General features: G+C 38.8%; 1 protein-coding gene across 11 annotated transcripts in view; it reads right to left on the bottom strand.

Annotated features, from left to right (window-relative positions):
* CEP128 (centrosomal protein 128) overlaps positions 1-16273 on the bottom strand; it is a 480417-nt gene that overhangs the window by 78722 nt on the left and 385422 nt on the right. For 9 of the 11 annotated variants that reach the window (XM_059890961.1, XM_059890959.1, XM_059890957.1 and 6 more), the window contains one exon: positions 2881-2970. The exons of the other annotated variants lie outside the window; for them this stretch is intronic. In XM_059890961.1, the coding sequence (XP_059746944.1) occupies positions 2881-2970 (90 nt within the window). The remainder of the gene's footprint in view (positions 1-2880; positions 2971-16273) is intronic. 11 annotated transcript variants of the gene reach the window in all.

The following is a 16273-nucleotide window of genomic DNA, read 5'->3' on the forward strand; positions in this document are numbered from 1 at the left end:
TCATTACTGTTCTAAAAGCACAATGCTTGTCTTCTGGAAGAAAAGTCCACTCGGCCTCTTCACCCAGAGAGAAAACTGCAGAGCTTTTTCCTGTCAATGTTAACTCGGTGTAAAGAACACCCACACCTTACCTGCTGCTTCCTATACGAAAGATATCAAATGAAAGGCAAATGTGTTCCATTTTTCCTTTATGCATTTCCACATGACAACTCATTACATTCAACAAACTGTCAATCAATTTTTGGTAATTAAAATAGAAATAATTTCAAATGTATTCTTTTCCATGCGTCAAGATATTAGAATGAAAGAACAGGCTTTTATTAACTACCACAAAAGATCACTGTTTCTTGAATTATGCTAGAAATTTAAAATAGATACAAATTGTAAACAACCACAATGTTGCAACACAAAATAAAAACACCTTTAAGATGTAGCATAGCTTGGCTTTGAGTATACATGAGTCAATGATGTATACATAAAACTGCATGTTGTCTATTAAAAGTCAGACGAAGTTACTCTGTAGGCTAAAAAAACTTCTGAATGAATGACATTAGAGTAACTTGCAGCAGTTTTCCATTACCTAGTGTTCAATTTAGCCAGCATTATATACCTACAGTCAATCTTTGTTAACTCATTTCACCAGCTGCTTATGTGCCTTTTCAAATAATCTACTCCAGGGTTCAAAATAGCATAACGGAAAGGCAGCAAAGCAAACCACAGCAAGGCATCAGGATTTTATCTCAAACATTGTCAGTAAGAAAAGCCAACATTTGATTTATCAAGAAATACCAGTTTAAAGGGATGTATCATTTTCTAGCCTAGTAATGATCCTTGCTATCCTTGCGGACTAGAGAATCAGAAGCAGGAACTATCACAAAATTTAAGAACAGAGTCGGAGTGTGCACTCCACATTTCTGATCTGTTCTCTCACCCACTATCATTGCCAAATAGACAGCTGAGGCAGCCAGCTGGGCTTCTGGAGCTTTCTTCTGCTGTATTCTCAGGCTGGTGGTTCGGTTGGTGAGACTGTTGGTTACGAGGTCATTTCTGACTCCTGCACTTCCATTCAACACTATTCAGGAAAAGCTGAAGTTGCACTTCCATTGACGTGGGATGTGTATGTGGGTTTGTGGGGGCGGAGGAGAAAGATGAAGAGAGAGATATGGACATGGGGCTCTGTTGGTCGGTTTCAACAGAATTTACCACTGGAAAATGCAGCCAGAAAGGCTAGGGACGGGCTTTGCTTAAGTTTCCTGTAAACATTTCTGTTCAACAGTATGAAACTACCAAGACAATCTCAGATTGACCCTTTATGTTTCAGATCACAAAGCAATGCATGAGATTTCTCCCCCCACAACCCTCCCCTTTAAAATGAAGAATCACTGTTAAGTTTCTTCTTTAACACACAATGTAACATGCTGCACAGCTGTGCACCTACAGGATAAGATTACATCCCAGATGAAGAGCAAAAGACAGAATTCTCTTTCTGCTGGTACTGCTCAGTTCCACAGGGAAACTTCTGGTAACATGCAACAAGAGTTCAGTGAATGACATCTAAGACTGGAGCACAACTAAAAGTTATTTGCAGATAATATAAAGGCTATGATTGTGTTTGGGGTAATGCAAATGACAAGCAATATAATTCCAAAGATTGACTGTCCCCAAAAAGTGATACAGGAAATAGGAGTTGAGTACTAGGGGGAAAAGCTAACAACCCAGAAACCAGCATATCATATTTTTTTTTTCCAAAGATTTACATTTTGAGAAATAAAGTACAGGTCTCCAGTTGTGAGGCTAGTCATATATCAGCTGAATATGCTCTGAACTCTTATGCAAATCATAGTGCAGTGGTGATTATGGGAAATTTATGAGTAGGTTTTTGTTATGCATAACTTATGGAAAACAATAGAATATGCCTTTTTTTTTCAGGGTGTGTGTCTGACTGCCACCAAACATAGCTGATCTAATGAGACTCCCTGAGGTTAACACCCTTGTTTTCCTCAAGTGTACACATCTCTTGGGTTTCCAAGTGAAGAATTTTCACAAGGACACCCATAGAAACACAGAGCCCTTTGTCCCAAGCTCCTTCCTCTTGAATATTTGACTTTTAGCACTTTATTGTCAACTACCACACATGTCATGTGGCTAAGTCATGAAATGACACAAAGCTAACAGTCCACCTTGGGAATTAAATTGCTTACCTTTGAGCAATTCCAACAATCCACATCCTAATTTACATGTAGAATCATTTACTCAATTCTTTCCAGGAATTAAAATATAAGAAACATGGTATTAGAGACTCTCCCTTTCCTCACACCCATATTCCTTCTGTGGGCTACTGTGTACAGATCTCTCTCACCATTCTATACAAAGAGAGAGACTACTGTTCAGAATTAACAATTAAGATATAAAACAGTTGTTTTATTTATTTATTTATTTTAAATTTTATTTTATTTTTAAACTTTACAAATTGTATTAGTTTTGCCAAATATCAAAATGAATCCGCCACAGGTATACATGTGTTCCAATAATATATTTGGCTGACAAAACTCAGGCTTTTCTTGCTTCTAATTCAGTTTGACTAAGCTTAGAACAATTACTGATCTCCATTTTTTTTAATATACAAGTACAGGGAGGAAGAGGAAGATGGGTAGAGGATTTAAAACAAGCCTTAGATTATCTGTATTCTGATAATCAATGGTGCACTATTCCTAGTATCTATGAAAACTGGAGGAAAAACTCCAACAGCTTAGTTTTCAGTTGAACTTCTGAGAAGCATACCTGAAGGCTAACTTCCCCTGTATGTCCTGAAAGAAAGTAGATGTATTTTGACATTTCAGTTCCAAATACCCTAAATAGTCTACCTATGAAATACTTAACTGCTTTTTCTTCAAATTGAGCTTCTTTCTGATTTTTCATTGCAGTCTGACTAGCATCTTCCGAAGGTGGCATTTTAAATAGTAGCTTTGGCTGTTTAAGAGAGAATGTAAGTAAAGAAAAAGTGTTGGCAAGCTCTATTATCTTAAAATAACTTAAAGCACTATAAATAGTAATAGCTATAGAAATAACACTAAGAGGATCATAATAATTTCTAATGATTTTTAAAATTTCTGCATTTAGAGAAAATGACATCACATAGGATTTTAAAATGTTCTCTGAAATAACTAACTACCCAAATGAAAGTCACAAATTTTAGGGAGAACATTATTTGAATTTTAAAATATTTTACTCTCCAGGATTATAAATAAAAGAGTAGTGATTCATTTCAAAATATCCCCAGTTGTTTTGCTTTCAAAATCATCCCTGGAAGTAACTGATCCCAGATCCCAAAGTCTACGGAATGAAAGAGCAAATAAGATGTGAGTTGTTAGCAGATGTACGTGGGCAGTTTTAGCTGGTAATGAAAGCTATTCAACGCTAATAACCTTACCTGTGGATAATGGGCCACTAATGCAGTGTGACTCTGCAGTTCAGGAAGGTCTGACTGAACACCCCAAATTATCCTTTCCTTCAATTTGCAAAATTATTTAAAATTCTACCAACAGAAATTTATTCTTTGAGGAAGAATTCAAACATTAATTCCCCCTCGCCAGTTCATCTTTCAAAAGACAGGCAATTTTGAGACTGAAAACTATTAAAGTTTAGTTTACTCCAAGGCAGAGGTCAGCAAGGTAGGAAGTAGGTCACTCCAACCCGCTGCCTGTCTTTATAGGTCCTCCAGCTAAGAATGGTTTTCACATTTTTATTTGGTTGGAAAACAATCAATACTTCATAACATGTCAACATGATAAGAAATTTAAATTTCACTTTCCATAAATAAAGTGTTGTTAGAATATAGCCCACTCATTTCTTTACATACTTTATATGGGTATTTTCATTCTATGATATCAGAGTTGAGTTGCTGCATGAGAGGGTATGGCCTGTGAAAGTATGAAAATATTTAGAACCTGGTCCTTTACAGGAAGTCTGGCCACCATCTTTTCTAAGGTGTTGGTATCCTATGAGAATTACTTCCAGTCTCACAAGAGGTCACCCTGGAGCAAACCTTGTAAGGTTCTGGAAGGAGAAGACAAGGTGAGACATACAGACCAGGGATAAGAAAATAAAGTAAGAACCAGAAAAATTTTATTCAACTTTTAAACCATTCTCAGGCCATATAAGTTTCTTCCCTTTGTCCTTTATCTCTTTAATCCACCATTTGTTCTTTCCTTCCGGTGTCTTTCCCTACTTCATTGCTTCCTTTCTTGCTACCTCCCTCCCTTCTCCCTATTTATTCATTTAATTAATATACCCATTCATCCATGTTTATTGACAGATACACTATGGTTGACACTGAGTAGACAGTTATCAACAAGAAAGATAAGGTCTCTCTGCCTTCACAGAGCCTACATATCAAAGGAGAAGACAGGCACATGAATGGAGCAGATATCCAGGAACTGTGATGGCGGTAAGGGCAGAGGGTTGCTTTAGACAGGTTAATTAGGTTTAGTTCCCAAGAAGAGGTGATATTTGAGCAGACACTCTAAAGGATGAAAAAGAGCTATCATTGAAAGAGTGAAGGGAAAAGCATTATGTACAGTGAGAGGGAGTAGCAAAGGCACAGGTCCTGGTATAGGAAAGAATTTCATTCATTTAATGAATAAAAAGACACTGGAACGTGCATCGCGGTTGCTAAGGAAAACACTCCTTTAAATTGCCACTATCATAAGAATCAACACTACTTATTAAAAGCTTATTATTTGCAAAAATTGTATTGAGTGTTTCTCATGTATGTTCTCATTTAATGCTCACAAAAACCCTCAGTAGGTGAAAATTATTAATTTCATTCATTTAAGTCAGAGAAACAGACTTCAATCATATATGTACTTTAAATTTCACACTGTAATTAAATGTTGGCACTTAGACTGTAATCCGGGTCCACCTGACTCAAAGGAGTCTATACTAACTCTGAGAGACAAGTTGAAGTGTGTGCATGTATACATGGGTATGGATGTCTATGTGTGTATGTATATGTATATTTGTTTATTTAACAGATCTGCAGAATGGAGTAGTGGCAATTCCACTCACTGACAGTGCAGTTCTATGAGCAAATAGTCAATAAGTGGCAGGGTTACCATCAGGGTTATTTGTGTATGCAGATTACATTCCAGTAGGATATCCTGGAAAGCTGTTCTAGAGTCTTTTCTCAAAATTACACAGGCCAGAAAACCTCATTTTTGACAGATGTCATGCGACAATGTTACAAAACACTGTATCACAATGAAATATAATGTTCAAATAAAAACCATTAACTGAATACTTCTTAATATTTATTTCACTGTGTAATAAAAAGGATTATATTTTTGCCATGACTTTCTCAAGTAGGTTGCAACTCTTTCTGACTTCTGGGTCTGACATTAGGCCACCTGAAAACACACAGTCAAAACCACGAGGGAAACAGCAGAAGGATATAGGAAAGCAAAGATTTACACTTAATTAGCACTGATGTTGTGCAGTTAAATGGCACCTCTATAGTGCTGGTCTCTCAGTTCTTTTAGATCTGAGCTACAGGAGATTAGATTCATCACTGAGCTCATAAATGGTCTCTTTCCTTCAACCTGGTTCCGTCTGTGACAAATTTAATAGTTCTCTCTAACAATGTAATGAGAACCAGAGGTTTCAAATATAACCAGAATGTAGTAAAGCTCATGGAATCCCTTGTAAGTAGTATGTTTTTATTTTATTTTATGGGAAAATATAGAAATATTATTAATAGACGTCAAATGTTATTTATTAGCATGTTAATAAGGCTTTAGACTTTTAAAAGTAAACACTGAACTTCTAACAAATTAAACTTAGAATAGTAAGTGTAAGGCAGATACTCTGGCAAAGGAATGCACTTCAGAATTAATTTTTTAAAACCAAAATAATCACCAATTAGGATAAAAGGACAAAGATATAAAAGGAGACATTTATTAGTCATTTTTTCAGCTCAGTTTAGTTCTATGGCACTTTGCACAATTTAAAATTTATGCAAACGTTTTCAGTGTTGCCTTTAATTTTTGCCAGAATATTTTGAACCTGCTTTAAAACTGAAATTGAAGAAGCCTAAGGAGGGCTCTAATAACAACTTTCTTCAGTCTGTTTATTTAAAACATGATGAATAAGCAAAAAGAAAAGGTGCAGAATTGGAAAGAAAAATGATCCCTTCTCCTTCTTAGAAGTGTTTGAGATTACTGGATTGCTCGTACTCTTGCACCAGGAACTGACATCTTCCTCACGTATTCACAGCCACATACACAGCAACACGCTTAAGTCAGTCTACGCATGTAAGCTGAGGGTCTAGGGGTTTACAAGTAGACTTAAAGTTACAGAAAGGCAGGAAGAACTTTCACTAATGATACCCCAGCGTCTCCTGACTTACTTAATGCACTCTCTCAAATTGGTTTCACTACTTATAGTCTTTTCTCTTGAGGGAGTTAGTGAGTATTTTACCACAGGTCAGTTCAGTCGCTCAGTCATGTCTTACTCTTTGTGACCCCATGGATTGCAGCACACCAGGCTTCCCTGTCCATCACCAACTCCCGGAGCTCGTTCAAGTTCGTGTCCATTAAGTTGGTGATTTTACCACATTAAATGCTTTATTTGTTTGATAATAAATCTAACAGAAAAAAATGAAAGATGTTTAAAGGCAAAAATGCCAGGAACCCAAACAAAAAGTGAAGAAATTCTGTCCTCCATAAGGTCATGAGGCATGTAAGTACAGTAGCACAGAAGATGACAAGCGAATTCTAACACAAGTACTAGCCCTGCCACTTACTGGGTAAACAAGCTATGCAGCTTAGCCTTCCTATCCATAAAGGAGAACAAAATTATCTTACAGATTCTGGCAAGGAATAAATGACATACATGCAGAAGTTTTAGCAGTTTTAGCACAGAGTATGACACAAAAGAATTGCTTGATAGCTATTAACATTACGCATTAAGAAAACAGAGGGTGATTTTTTTTTTTTTTTTTTCTCTTCTCCTTTAACATACAGATCATCACCCTCTGGGATTGATTTAGCCCAATCTTGAAGGAATTCAGATCAGATCAGATCAGATCAGATCAGTCGCTGAGTCGTGTCTGACTCTTTGCGACCCCATGAATTGCAGCACGCCAGGCCTCCCTGTCCATCACCAACTCCCAGAGTTCACTGAGACTCACGTCCTTCGAGTCAGTGATGCCATCCAACCATCTCATCCTCTGTCGTCCCCTTCTCCTCCTGCCCCCAATCCCTCCCAGCATCAGAGTCTTTTCCAATGAGTCAACTCTTCGCATGAGGTGGCCAAAGGACTGGAGTTTCAGCTTTAGCATCATTCCTTCCAAAGAAATCCCAGGGCTGATCTCCTTCAGAATGGACTGGTTGGATCTCCTTGCAGTCCAAGGGACTCTCAACAGTCTTCTCCAACACCACAGTTCAAAAGCATCAATTCTTCGGGGCTCAGCCTTCTTCACAGTCCAACTCTCACATCCATACATGACCACAGGAAAAACCATAGTCTTGACTAGACGGACCTTTGTTGGCAAAGTAATGTCTCTGCTTTTGAATATGCTATCTGCTGCTGCTGCTAAGTCACTTCAGTCGTGTCCGACTCTGTGCGACCCCATAGACGGCAGCCCACTGGGCTCCCCCGTCCCTGGAATTCTCCAGGCAAGAACACTGGAGTGGGTTGCCATTTCCTTCTCCAATGCATGAAAGTGAAAAGTGAAAGTGAAGTCGCTCAGTCATGTCCGACCTTCAGCGAACCCATGGACTGCAGCCTACCAGGCTCCTCCATCCATGGGATTTTCTAGGCAAGAGTACTGGAGTGGGGTGCCATTGCCTTCTCCGGAATATGCTATCTAGGTTGGTCATAACTTTCCTTCCAAGGAGTAAGCGTCTTTTAATTTCATGGCTGCAGTCACCATCTGCAGTGATTTTGGAGCCCAGAAAAATAAAGTCTGACACTGTTTCCACTCTTTCCCCATCTATTTCCCATGAAGTGATGGGACCGGATGCCATGATCTTCGTTTTCTGAATGTTGAGCTTAAAGCCAACTTTTTCACTCTCCACTTTCACTTTCATCAAGAGGCTTTTGAGTTCCTCTTCACTTTCTGCCATAAGAGTGGTGTCATCTGCATATCTGAGGTTATTGATGTTTCTCCTGGCAATCTTGATTCCAGCTTGTGTTTCTTCTAGTCCAATGTTTCTCATGATGTACTCTACATATAAGTTAAATAAACAGGGTGAAAATACACAGCCTTGACGTACTCCTTTTCCTATTTGGAACCAATCCGTTGTTCCATGTCCAGTTCTAACTATTGCTTCCTGACCTGCATACAAATTTCTCAAGAGGCAGATCAGGTGGTCTGGTATTCCCAACTCTTTCAGAATTTTCCACAGTTTATTGTGATCCACACAGTCAAAGGCTTTGGCATAGTCAATAAAGCAGAAATAGATGTTTTTCTGGAACTCTCTTGCTTTTTCCATGATCCAGCACATGTTGGCAATTTGATCTCTGGTTCCTCTGTCTTTTCTAAAACCAGTTTGAACATCAGGAAGTTCACGGGTCACATATTGCTGAAGCCTAGCTTGGAGAATTTTGAGCATTACTTTACTAGCGTGTGAGATAAGTGCAATTGTGTGGTAGTTTGAGCATTCTTTGGCATTGCCTTTCTTTGGGATTGGAATGAAAACTGACCTTTTCCAGTCCTGTGGCCACTGCTGAGTTTTCCACATTTGCTGGCATATTGAGTGCAGCACTTTCACAGCATCATCTTTCAGGATTTGGAATAGCTCAACTGGAATTCCATCACCTCCACTAGCTTTGTTCGTAGTGATGCTTTCTAAGGCCCACTTGACTTCACATTCCAGGATATCTGGCTCTAGGTCAGTGATCACACCATCATGATTATCTGGGTCGTGATGATCTTTTTTGTACAGTTTTTCTGTGTATTCTTGCCACCTCTTATTAATATCTTCTGCTTCTGTTAGGTCCATACCATTTCTGTCCTTTATTGAGCCCATCTTTGCATGAAATATTCCCTTGGTATCTCTGATTTTCTTGAAGAGATCTCTAGTCTTTCCCATTCTGTTGTTTTCCTCTATTTCTTTGCATTGATCGCTGAAGAAGGCTTTCTTATCTCTTCTTGCTATTCTTTGGAACTCTGCATTCAGATGCTTAAATCTTTCCTTTTCTCCTTTGCTTTTCGCTTTTCTTCTTTTCACAGCTATTTGTAAGGCCTCCCTAGACAGCCATTTTGCGTTTTTGCATTTCTTTTCCATGGGGATGGTCTTGATCCCTGTCTCCTGTACAATGTCACGAACCTCATTCCATAGTTCATCAGGCACTCTATCTATCAGATCTAGGCTCTTAAATCTATTTCTCACTTCCACTGTCTAATCATAAGGGATTTGATTTAGGTCATACCTGAATGGTCTAGTGGTTTTACCTACTTTCTTCAATTTAAGTCTGAATTTGGCAATAAGGAGTTCATGGTCTGAGCCACAGTCAGCTCCTGGTCTTGTTTTTGCTGACTGTATAGAGCTTCTCCATCTTTGGCTGCAAAGAATATAATCAATCTGATTTCGGTGTTGACCATCTGGTTTTGTCCATGTATAGAGTTTTCTCTGTGACAGGAATTAACAAAGGCTAAATAAGTATTTACTAATAGACTGAACCATAACATGAGTGAGTTTCCAAGATCCCAGACTAGGAAAATGCTCTGTTTATTTACATTCTGGAAAATCAGCCAGGCATGGGAATGGGAGATAGCCCTTGATGTGAGAACTGTTGATATCCGATTGATATGTAGAACCTTGGAGATTTGTTTTATGAGTTGGTAGAAATTGCTTCAGCCAGAAATGTATCACTGTTGAGTGTTTATTTCCAAATGTGCTGTACATCACCATCTTTAGAGTACTGCTTTTCACAACTGTCATTGTTATCAAGAGATAAAATAGATAAACATAGAGAAAACAATTTATTCTTGCTGTTCAGTCAATCAGTTGTGTCCGACTCTTTGCAACCCCATAGACTGTAGCACACCAGGCTTCCCTGTCCTTCACCATCTCCCAGAGCTTGCTCAAACTCATGTCCATTGTGTCAATGATGCCATCCAACCATTTCATCCTCTGTCATCCCCTTCTCCTCCTGCCTTCAATCTTTCTCAGTATCAGGCTCTTTTGCAATGAGTCAGTTCTTCACATCAGGTTGCCAAAGTACTGGAGTTTCAGCTTCAGCTTCAGCATCAGTACTTTCAGTTAATGTTCAGGACTGATTTCCTTTAGGATGGACTGGTTTGATCTCCTTGAGTCCAAGGGACTCTCAAGAGTCTTCTCCAACACCACAGTTCAAAAGCATCAGTTCTTCGGTGCTCAGCCTTCTTTATCATCCAACTCACATCCATACACGACTACCAGAAAAACCATAGCTGTGACTAGATGGATCTTTGTCGGCAAAGTAACAGATGTCGCTGCTTTTTAATGCTTTCTAGGTTGGTCACAACTTTTCTTTCAAGGAGCAAGCGTCTTTGAATTTCACGGCTGCAGTCAACATCTGCAGTGATTTTGGAGCCCCCCAAATTAAAGTCTGTCACTGTTCCCATTGCTTCCCCATCTATTTGCCATGAATTGATGGGACAAGATGCCATGAAATTAGTTTTCTGAATGTTGATTCTTAAGCCAACTTTTTCACTCTCCTCTTTCACTTTCATTAAGAGAACACAATATTATGACCTAAAGGTTTGTGTTCCCACAGAATTCACTGGTTGAAATCCCAATCTCCAATGTGATGATATTAGAAGCTGGGATCGTTGGGAAGTGATCAGGTCAGAGGTGGAGCCCTCATGAAAGGATCATGCCCTCATCAATGAGACTCCAGCTTGCTCTCTGTCTGCTATGAACCAGGAAGAAGCCTGGATATGGAATTTAAATCTGCCAACATAAATCCTGAATACAGATAGTGAATCGGCCTTGATCTTACACTTCCTGACTCTCAGAACTGTGGGAAACAATTGTTTCCAGTTTAAACCACTCAGTCCATGGCATTTTTGTTATAGCAACCAGAATGGACTAAAACAGCCTACTGGTAGGCTGTCCAAAGTTTGAGGCTGATCTCGGGATATGACCTGAGAAGAACAAGCAGATACACATTATGGAGTGTGGTCTTGAACTGATTACTTACACTGCAACCCAAATGAAACTATCCCAAGCTGTAAGGTGATAGCTGACTCTGGAAATGTGGACAAAACTCCCAGCCAAACCCAGCACTGGGAAACATCATAACAGGCTTGACGGTTTTCATTTCTCACAAGAACACTTAAGTTGCTCTCTGAGCTTAGACTGTGATGAAGGGACAAGGGGATGTATTCTGGAAGTATTGCTTTTTATGATGTCAACTGCAAAGGGGATGTTGTATAGAGACAGATAAAATAAATCCCCGCCTTGTGGCAGCAATTTATAAAATCTGTAACACATATTTAGTTCATTTTCACTACTGAGGTTTTTAGCAAACTTTCTGTACAGGGTCATATTTGGGCTTTAGAGTTCGAAGACTACATTTTGTCTTTGCATTTTAAAAATATTTCCAAATAGCATCGGTTTTTTAGAAACTTTTTAAGAAGTCTGATTCAAGGAGACTGCTGAATCTTGAGGACTTATACTTTTCATCTCTTTGGATAAACAGAACCAGCCATGGTTTTATACTTTTTTATTCTAAAAAGAAAACAATCCAGTCAATCAACTTCCATACACTCAGATACAATAGTTCACTCTCAAGGTATTCTATTTTCTACTTTTATTGTCATAAATTTGGAATTAAAATTAAGTTGCAAATTTCAGGTAAAATAGGATGATAAAATTTAATGATCACTAAAATTTCAAGTGGAATCTATTTTACCAGGCTTGGTTCTCTGCTCTCCTGAGGCCTCTTGATATAGTACATCGAAGTCTGCAAATCTAATTGGCTGAGAACCCTGCCTGACCCTAATATAGACTGCTAATGTTTTATCTCTTCTGAGAACTCATACCAAATGTAAGGCTTGTTAAGTCTCTTCACCTTTTGAGAAAACAGAGATTTTAATGAACCGTTAAGTCATCTAGCCCTGAAAGGGGCAAAGTGTTGCCAATGGTCCATCCCCCATAATAACCCAGGTGTTGTTTTAAGTCATTGCTTAGGCCCATTATTCTTTAATCAAACATCAGAAAAAAAAGAAAAAGAAACAGTTACACAGAGAGATCTGCCTACATTTTGAAGAATGCATCTTGGGAAGAATAAGTTCATATGCATTACATTTTTGTTTCTGGAAATTGTAGAAGCTCCATTATAACTTTCATGAGTCATCTGAAGGATAAGGAAGATACTGAATTTACCTTCCAGTTGAATAAAGCCTTAAATAGTCCATCCCAATTTATCAATTTATTCAAATTGGGACTCCTAAAAATGTACTTTAGTATCTCCTAAGCAATTTAGAATCCCTGGGGAAATTTAAATTTCTTTTACCAAACCCTCAACTCTTCTGGAGACCCAGCGGTAGAATGGAACACCCCATATCACCCTCACTGTCCTTTCTGAAGTAATGCAAGGACTCTTAGCTATCCCTAGCCCCATTTTCTACCCAAATGGCTAAAATCCCCAAACCATTATGGAGTTTGAAAATCCAGGTCGGGCTTTCTACAGTCAGGCAGGATGACTGACACCAAAACCACAGAAATTGCCCAGTTGGCCTGACACTAGCCCAGTTTATAACATGGCTGCTCATTAGGGGAGGACTGGCCATCCACGAGGACTACTGGCTTAACACCTTATACTGTCAGCATCTTGCAGAGAAATTAATTTGCCTGGGTCAGTTTTCTGTCTTTGGTGGTTTTTCTTGCCCAGTTTATCTCCAGTGAAGTGACTGCTAGCTCTATACTGGAATTCTTTTCCATATTATAATATACCCATTAATATTTATTAGACTTGTTCCAAAAGAACCAAGAAATTCGAGTTTAATTTTTTTTCTTCAAAATAGCACACCGCCATAGGCTACTCTATAAGCAGCTGAAATGAAGCAATGACTGAGAAAAAGATTATCTTCTCTTTCTGGCTCATTTCAAATGCTTTTGCCTAAGCACTATTAAAATGACAAAAACAAAATTGCACACCTGCCCCTTCACTCTCAAAACATTTCTAAAAAAATTAATCAAATCCTTCAAATGGAAGAACCCAGACTATTTTTAAAAGTTATCTAGTTATAATTAAATATAATTATGGGTCATTTGAAAAACAAGTCAATAATGCCACTTAATGTCCTTAAAGGCCAAAGCTTCTGAAATGTCTTAAAAAATAGTACTGTTTCAAAAAACATAAATCCAATTTTTAAAAACTAAATGAAGGATTCATCTCATTTTAAATGAAAGTACTGATACTGAAGAAAGTCTCCAGAAATACTTGTGACATTTATAGATCCTACTATTAAAATGTTCCCTATTTCTGAAAATAATGAGACTGCTGTTCACACGCAGCCCATATACTCAATTTCATTACTGCCGCATGCAACTGTTTTCCCTTTATCATTATACTTAGTAGCTATCCAAACTTAACACATCCTTTAGCAAAATCGTAACTGCCCAGTGGAAGAGAGGGAAGGGAAGGAGGTGGTGAGGGAGGGGGTCCATGAGTGCAGGTCTCAGGAGGGCAGCGACGTTTCTTCTTTCAATGCCCAGCGTGCAGCACACAGCCGGTGCAGAGCAGGTGCAAATAAACAGTCCACATATGGAACTGGTATTTTGGAGGACCTGCCAGATACCAAGGTTTATACATTTCTAATCATAGTTAATCCTCTCAACGGGCTTATGAAGTCAGCAATATTACTAGCCCTAATAGACATGAATACTGCTTAAATGACCTAAGGATGACCTAGTAAAAGATGAAGATGAATAAGAAAAATCATGTTCATAATCATCTATTTTTATATCATTTAAAATAAAACCAAAACAACCAGATGATGGTAAGTTAAAATAAGAGCAGGGCCATAATCACATTTCAGATACTCTGTTAAGTGACTGTCATAGATAGCAATCTGAAGCTTTTCATAACTAAGCATGATACTGTTTTGGTGTGCTCTGCATTCTGGGGTTCACAAAGCGACAAGAGGGAAAGCAAGAATTTGATGAGGGGTGAACCAGGTAGGCTGGAGATTTAAAAACTAAAAACAAATACAGCAGCAACACCTACCACTAGCAGCATCACAAGCAAGGTGTCAGTCACTGAATACTTCTCAATTAAATTGAAGAAAAATGTATTACCTTTTGTGTATATTTAAAATGTTTCAGCTGATTTGCAGCAGATTAAGGAAGGGATTTGATATTTCAATGTACCTCAAACTTACATGCAAATAGCACTGTGATACAGCACCACACATTTATAGTCAAAAACAATACTTGGTTTTTAAGAAGAGCAGCACACAATGTAACTGCAAATGAATGTCACAAAAAAGAAAAAAAGAAGAAAAAAACAGACAGCGCTAAACTCCAGTGAAGAATTTTGGTAATTGCCACCTGCATTGTAAAAATCACTGTCAAATATGTTTGTCTCCATTGTTTGTGATTCCTCTAAAGAATGAAAAAAAAAAGTCCTCTCTGCTGCCCACACCCCCTCCACCATTTGATCCTTTTCTATTCCCATACACAACAAATAACTCACTTATTGACATTTTGTTCCAGTTCTACTTTCAAGGTGGGAGAAGACAGCAGCAAAGAGAGGAGGGGGAGTGAAAGTAAGTGTCTGTGTGTGTGTCTGTGCACGCGTGCACGCGTGTGTTTGTACAAGAATGACATGGAAGTCGACTACTGTGCAGGGATGGTTGTTTTGGTAATGGGTAGACCTCACAGAGAACCAGGAAATCAGTTCAGTTCACTCACTCAGTCGTGTCCGACTCTTTGTGACCCCATGAATCGCAGAACACCAGGCTTCTTGGTCCATCACCAACTCTCAGAGTTTACTCAAATTCATGCCCATTGAGTCCGTGATACCATCCAACCATCTCACCCTCTGTCGTCAGCTTATCCTCCCACCTTCAATCTCTCCCAGAATCAGTGTCTTTTCCAAGGAGTCAGTTCTTCGCATCAGGTGGCCAAAGTACTGGAGTTTCAGCTTTAGCATCAGTCTTTCTAATGAATATTCAGGACTGATTTCCTTTAGGATGGACTGGGTGGGTCTCCCTGCAGGCCAAGGGACTCCCAAGACTCTTCTCCAACACCGCACTCCAAAAGCATCAATACTTCGGTGCTCAGCTTTCTTTATAGTCCAACTCTCACATCCATACATGACTACAGGAAAAATCATACTTTTGACCAGACATATCTTTGTTGGCAAAGTAATGTCTCTACTTTGTAATATGCTGTCAAGGTTGGTCATAACTTTCCTTCCAAGGAGTAAGCATCTTTTAATTTCATGGCTGCAGTCACCATTTGCAGTGATTTTGGTGCCTATGAAAATAAACTCTGACACCGTTTCCATTTTTTCTCCATCTATTTGCCATGAAGTGATGGGACCAGATGCCATGATCTTAATTTTCTGAATGTTGAATTTTAAGCCACTTTTTTCCCTCTCCTCTTTCACTTTCATCAAGGGGCTCTTTAGTTCTTCTTCGCTTTCTGTCATATGGGTGGTGTCATCTGCATATCTGAGGTTATCAATACTTCTCCCAGCAATCTTGATTGCACTATCTGCTTCATCCAGCCTGGCACTTCACATGATGTGCTCTCCACAGAAGTTAAATAAGCAAAGTGACAATATACAGCTTTCACATACTCCTTTCCCGATTTGGAACCAGTCTGTTGTTCCATGTCCAGTTCTAACTGTTGCTTCTTGACCTACATACAGATTTCTCAGGAGGCAGGTCAGGTGGTCTGGTATTCCCATCACTTGAAGAATTTTCCATGGTTTGTTGGGATCCACACAGCCAAAGGCTTTGGCATAGTCAATAAAGCAGAAGTAGATGTTTCTCTGGAACTCTCTTGCTTTTTTGATGATCCAGTGGATGTTGGCAATTTGATCTCTGTTTCCTCTGCCTTTTCTAAATCCAGCCTGAACATCTGGAAGTTCATGGTTCACTTATTGCTGAAGCCTGGCTTGGAGAATTTTGAGCATTACTTTACTAGCGTGTGAGATGAGTGCAATTGTGCAGTAGTTTGAGCATTCTTTGGCATTGCCTTTCTTTGGGATTGGAATGAAAACTGACCTTTTCTAGTCCTGTGGCCACGGCTGAGTTTCCAAATTTGCTGGC

Source organism: Bos taurus, chromosome 10 (genome assembly GCF_002263795.3).
Source record: "Bos taurus isolate L1 Dominette 01449 registration number 42190680 breed Hereford chromosome 10, ARS-UCD2.0, whole genome shotgun sequence".
NCBI classification, from domain to species: Eukaryota; Metazoa; Chordata; class Mammalia; order Artiodactyla; family Bovidae; genus Bos; species Bos taurus.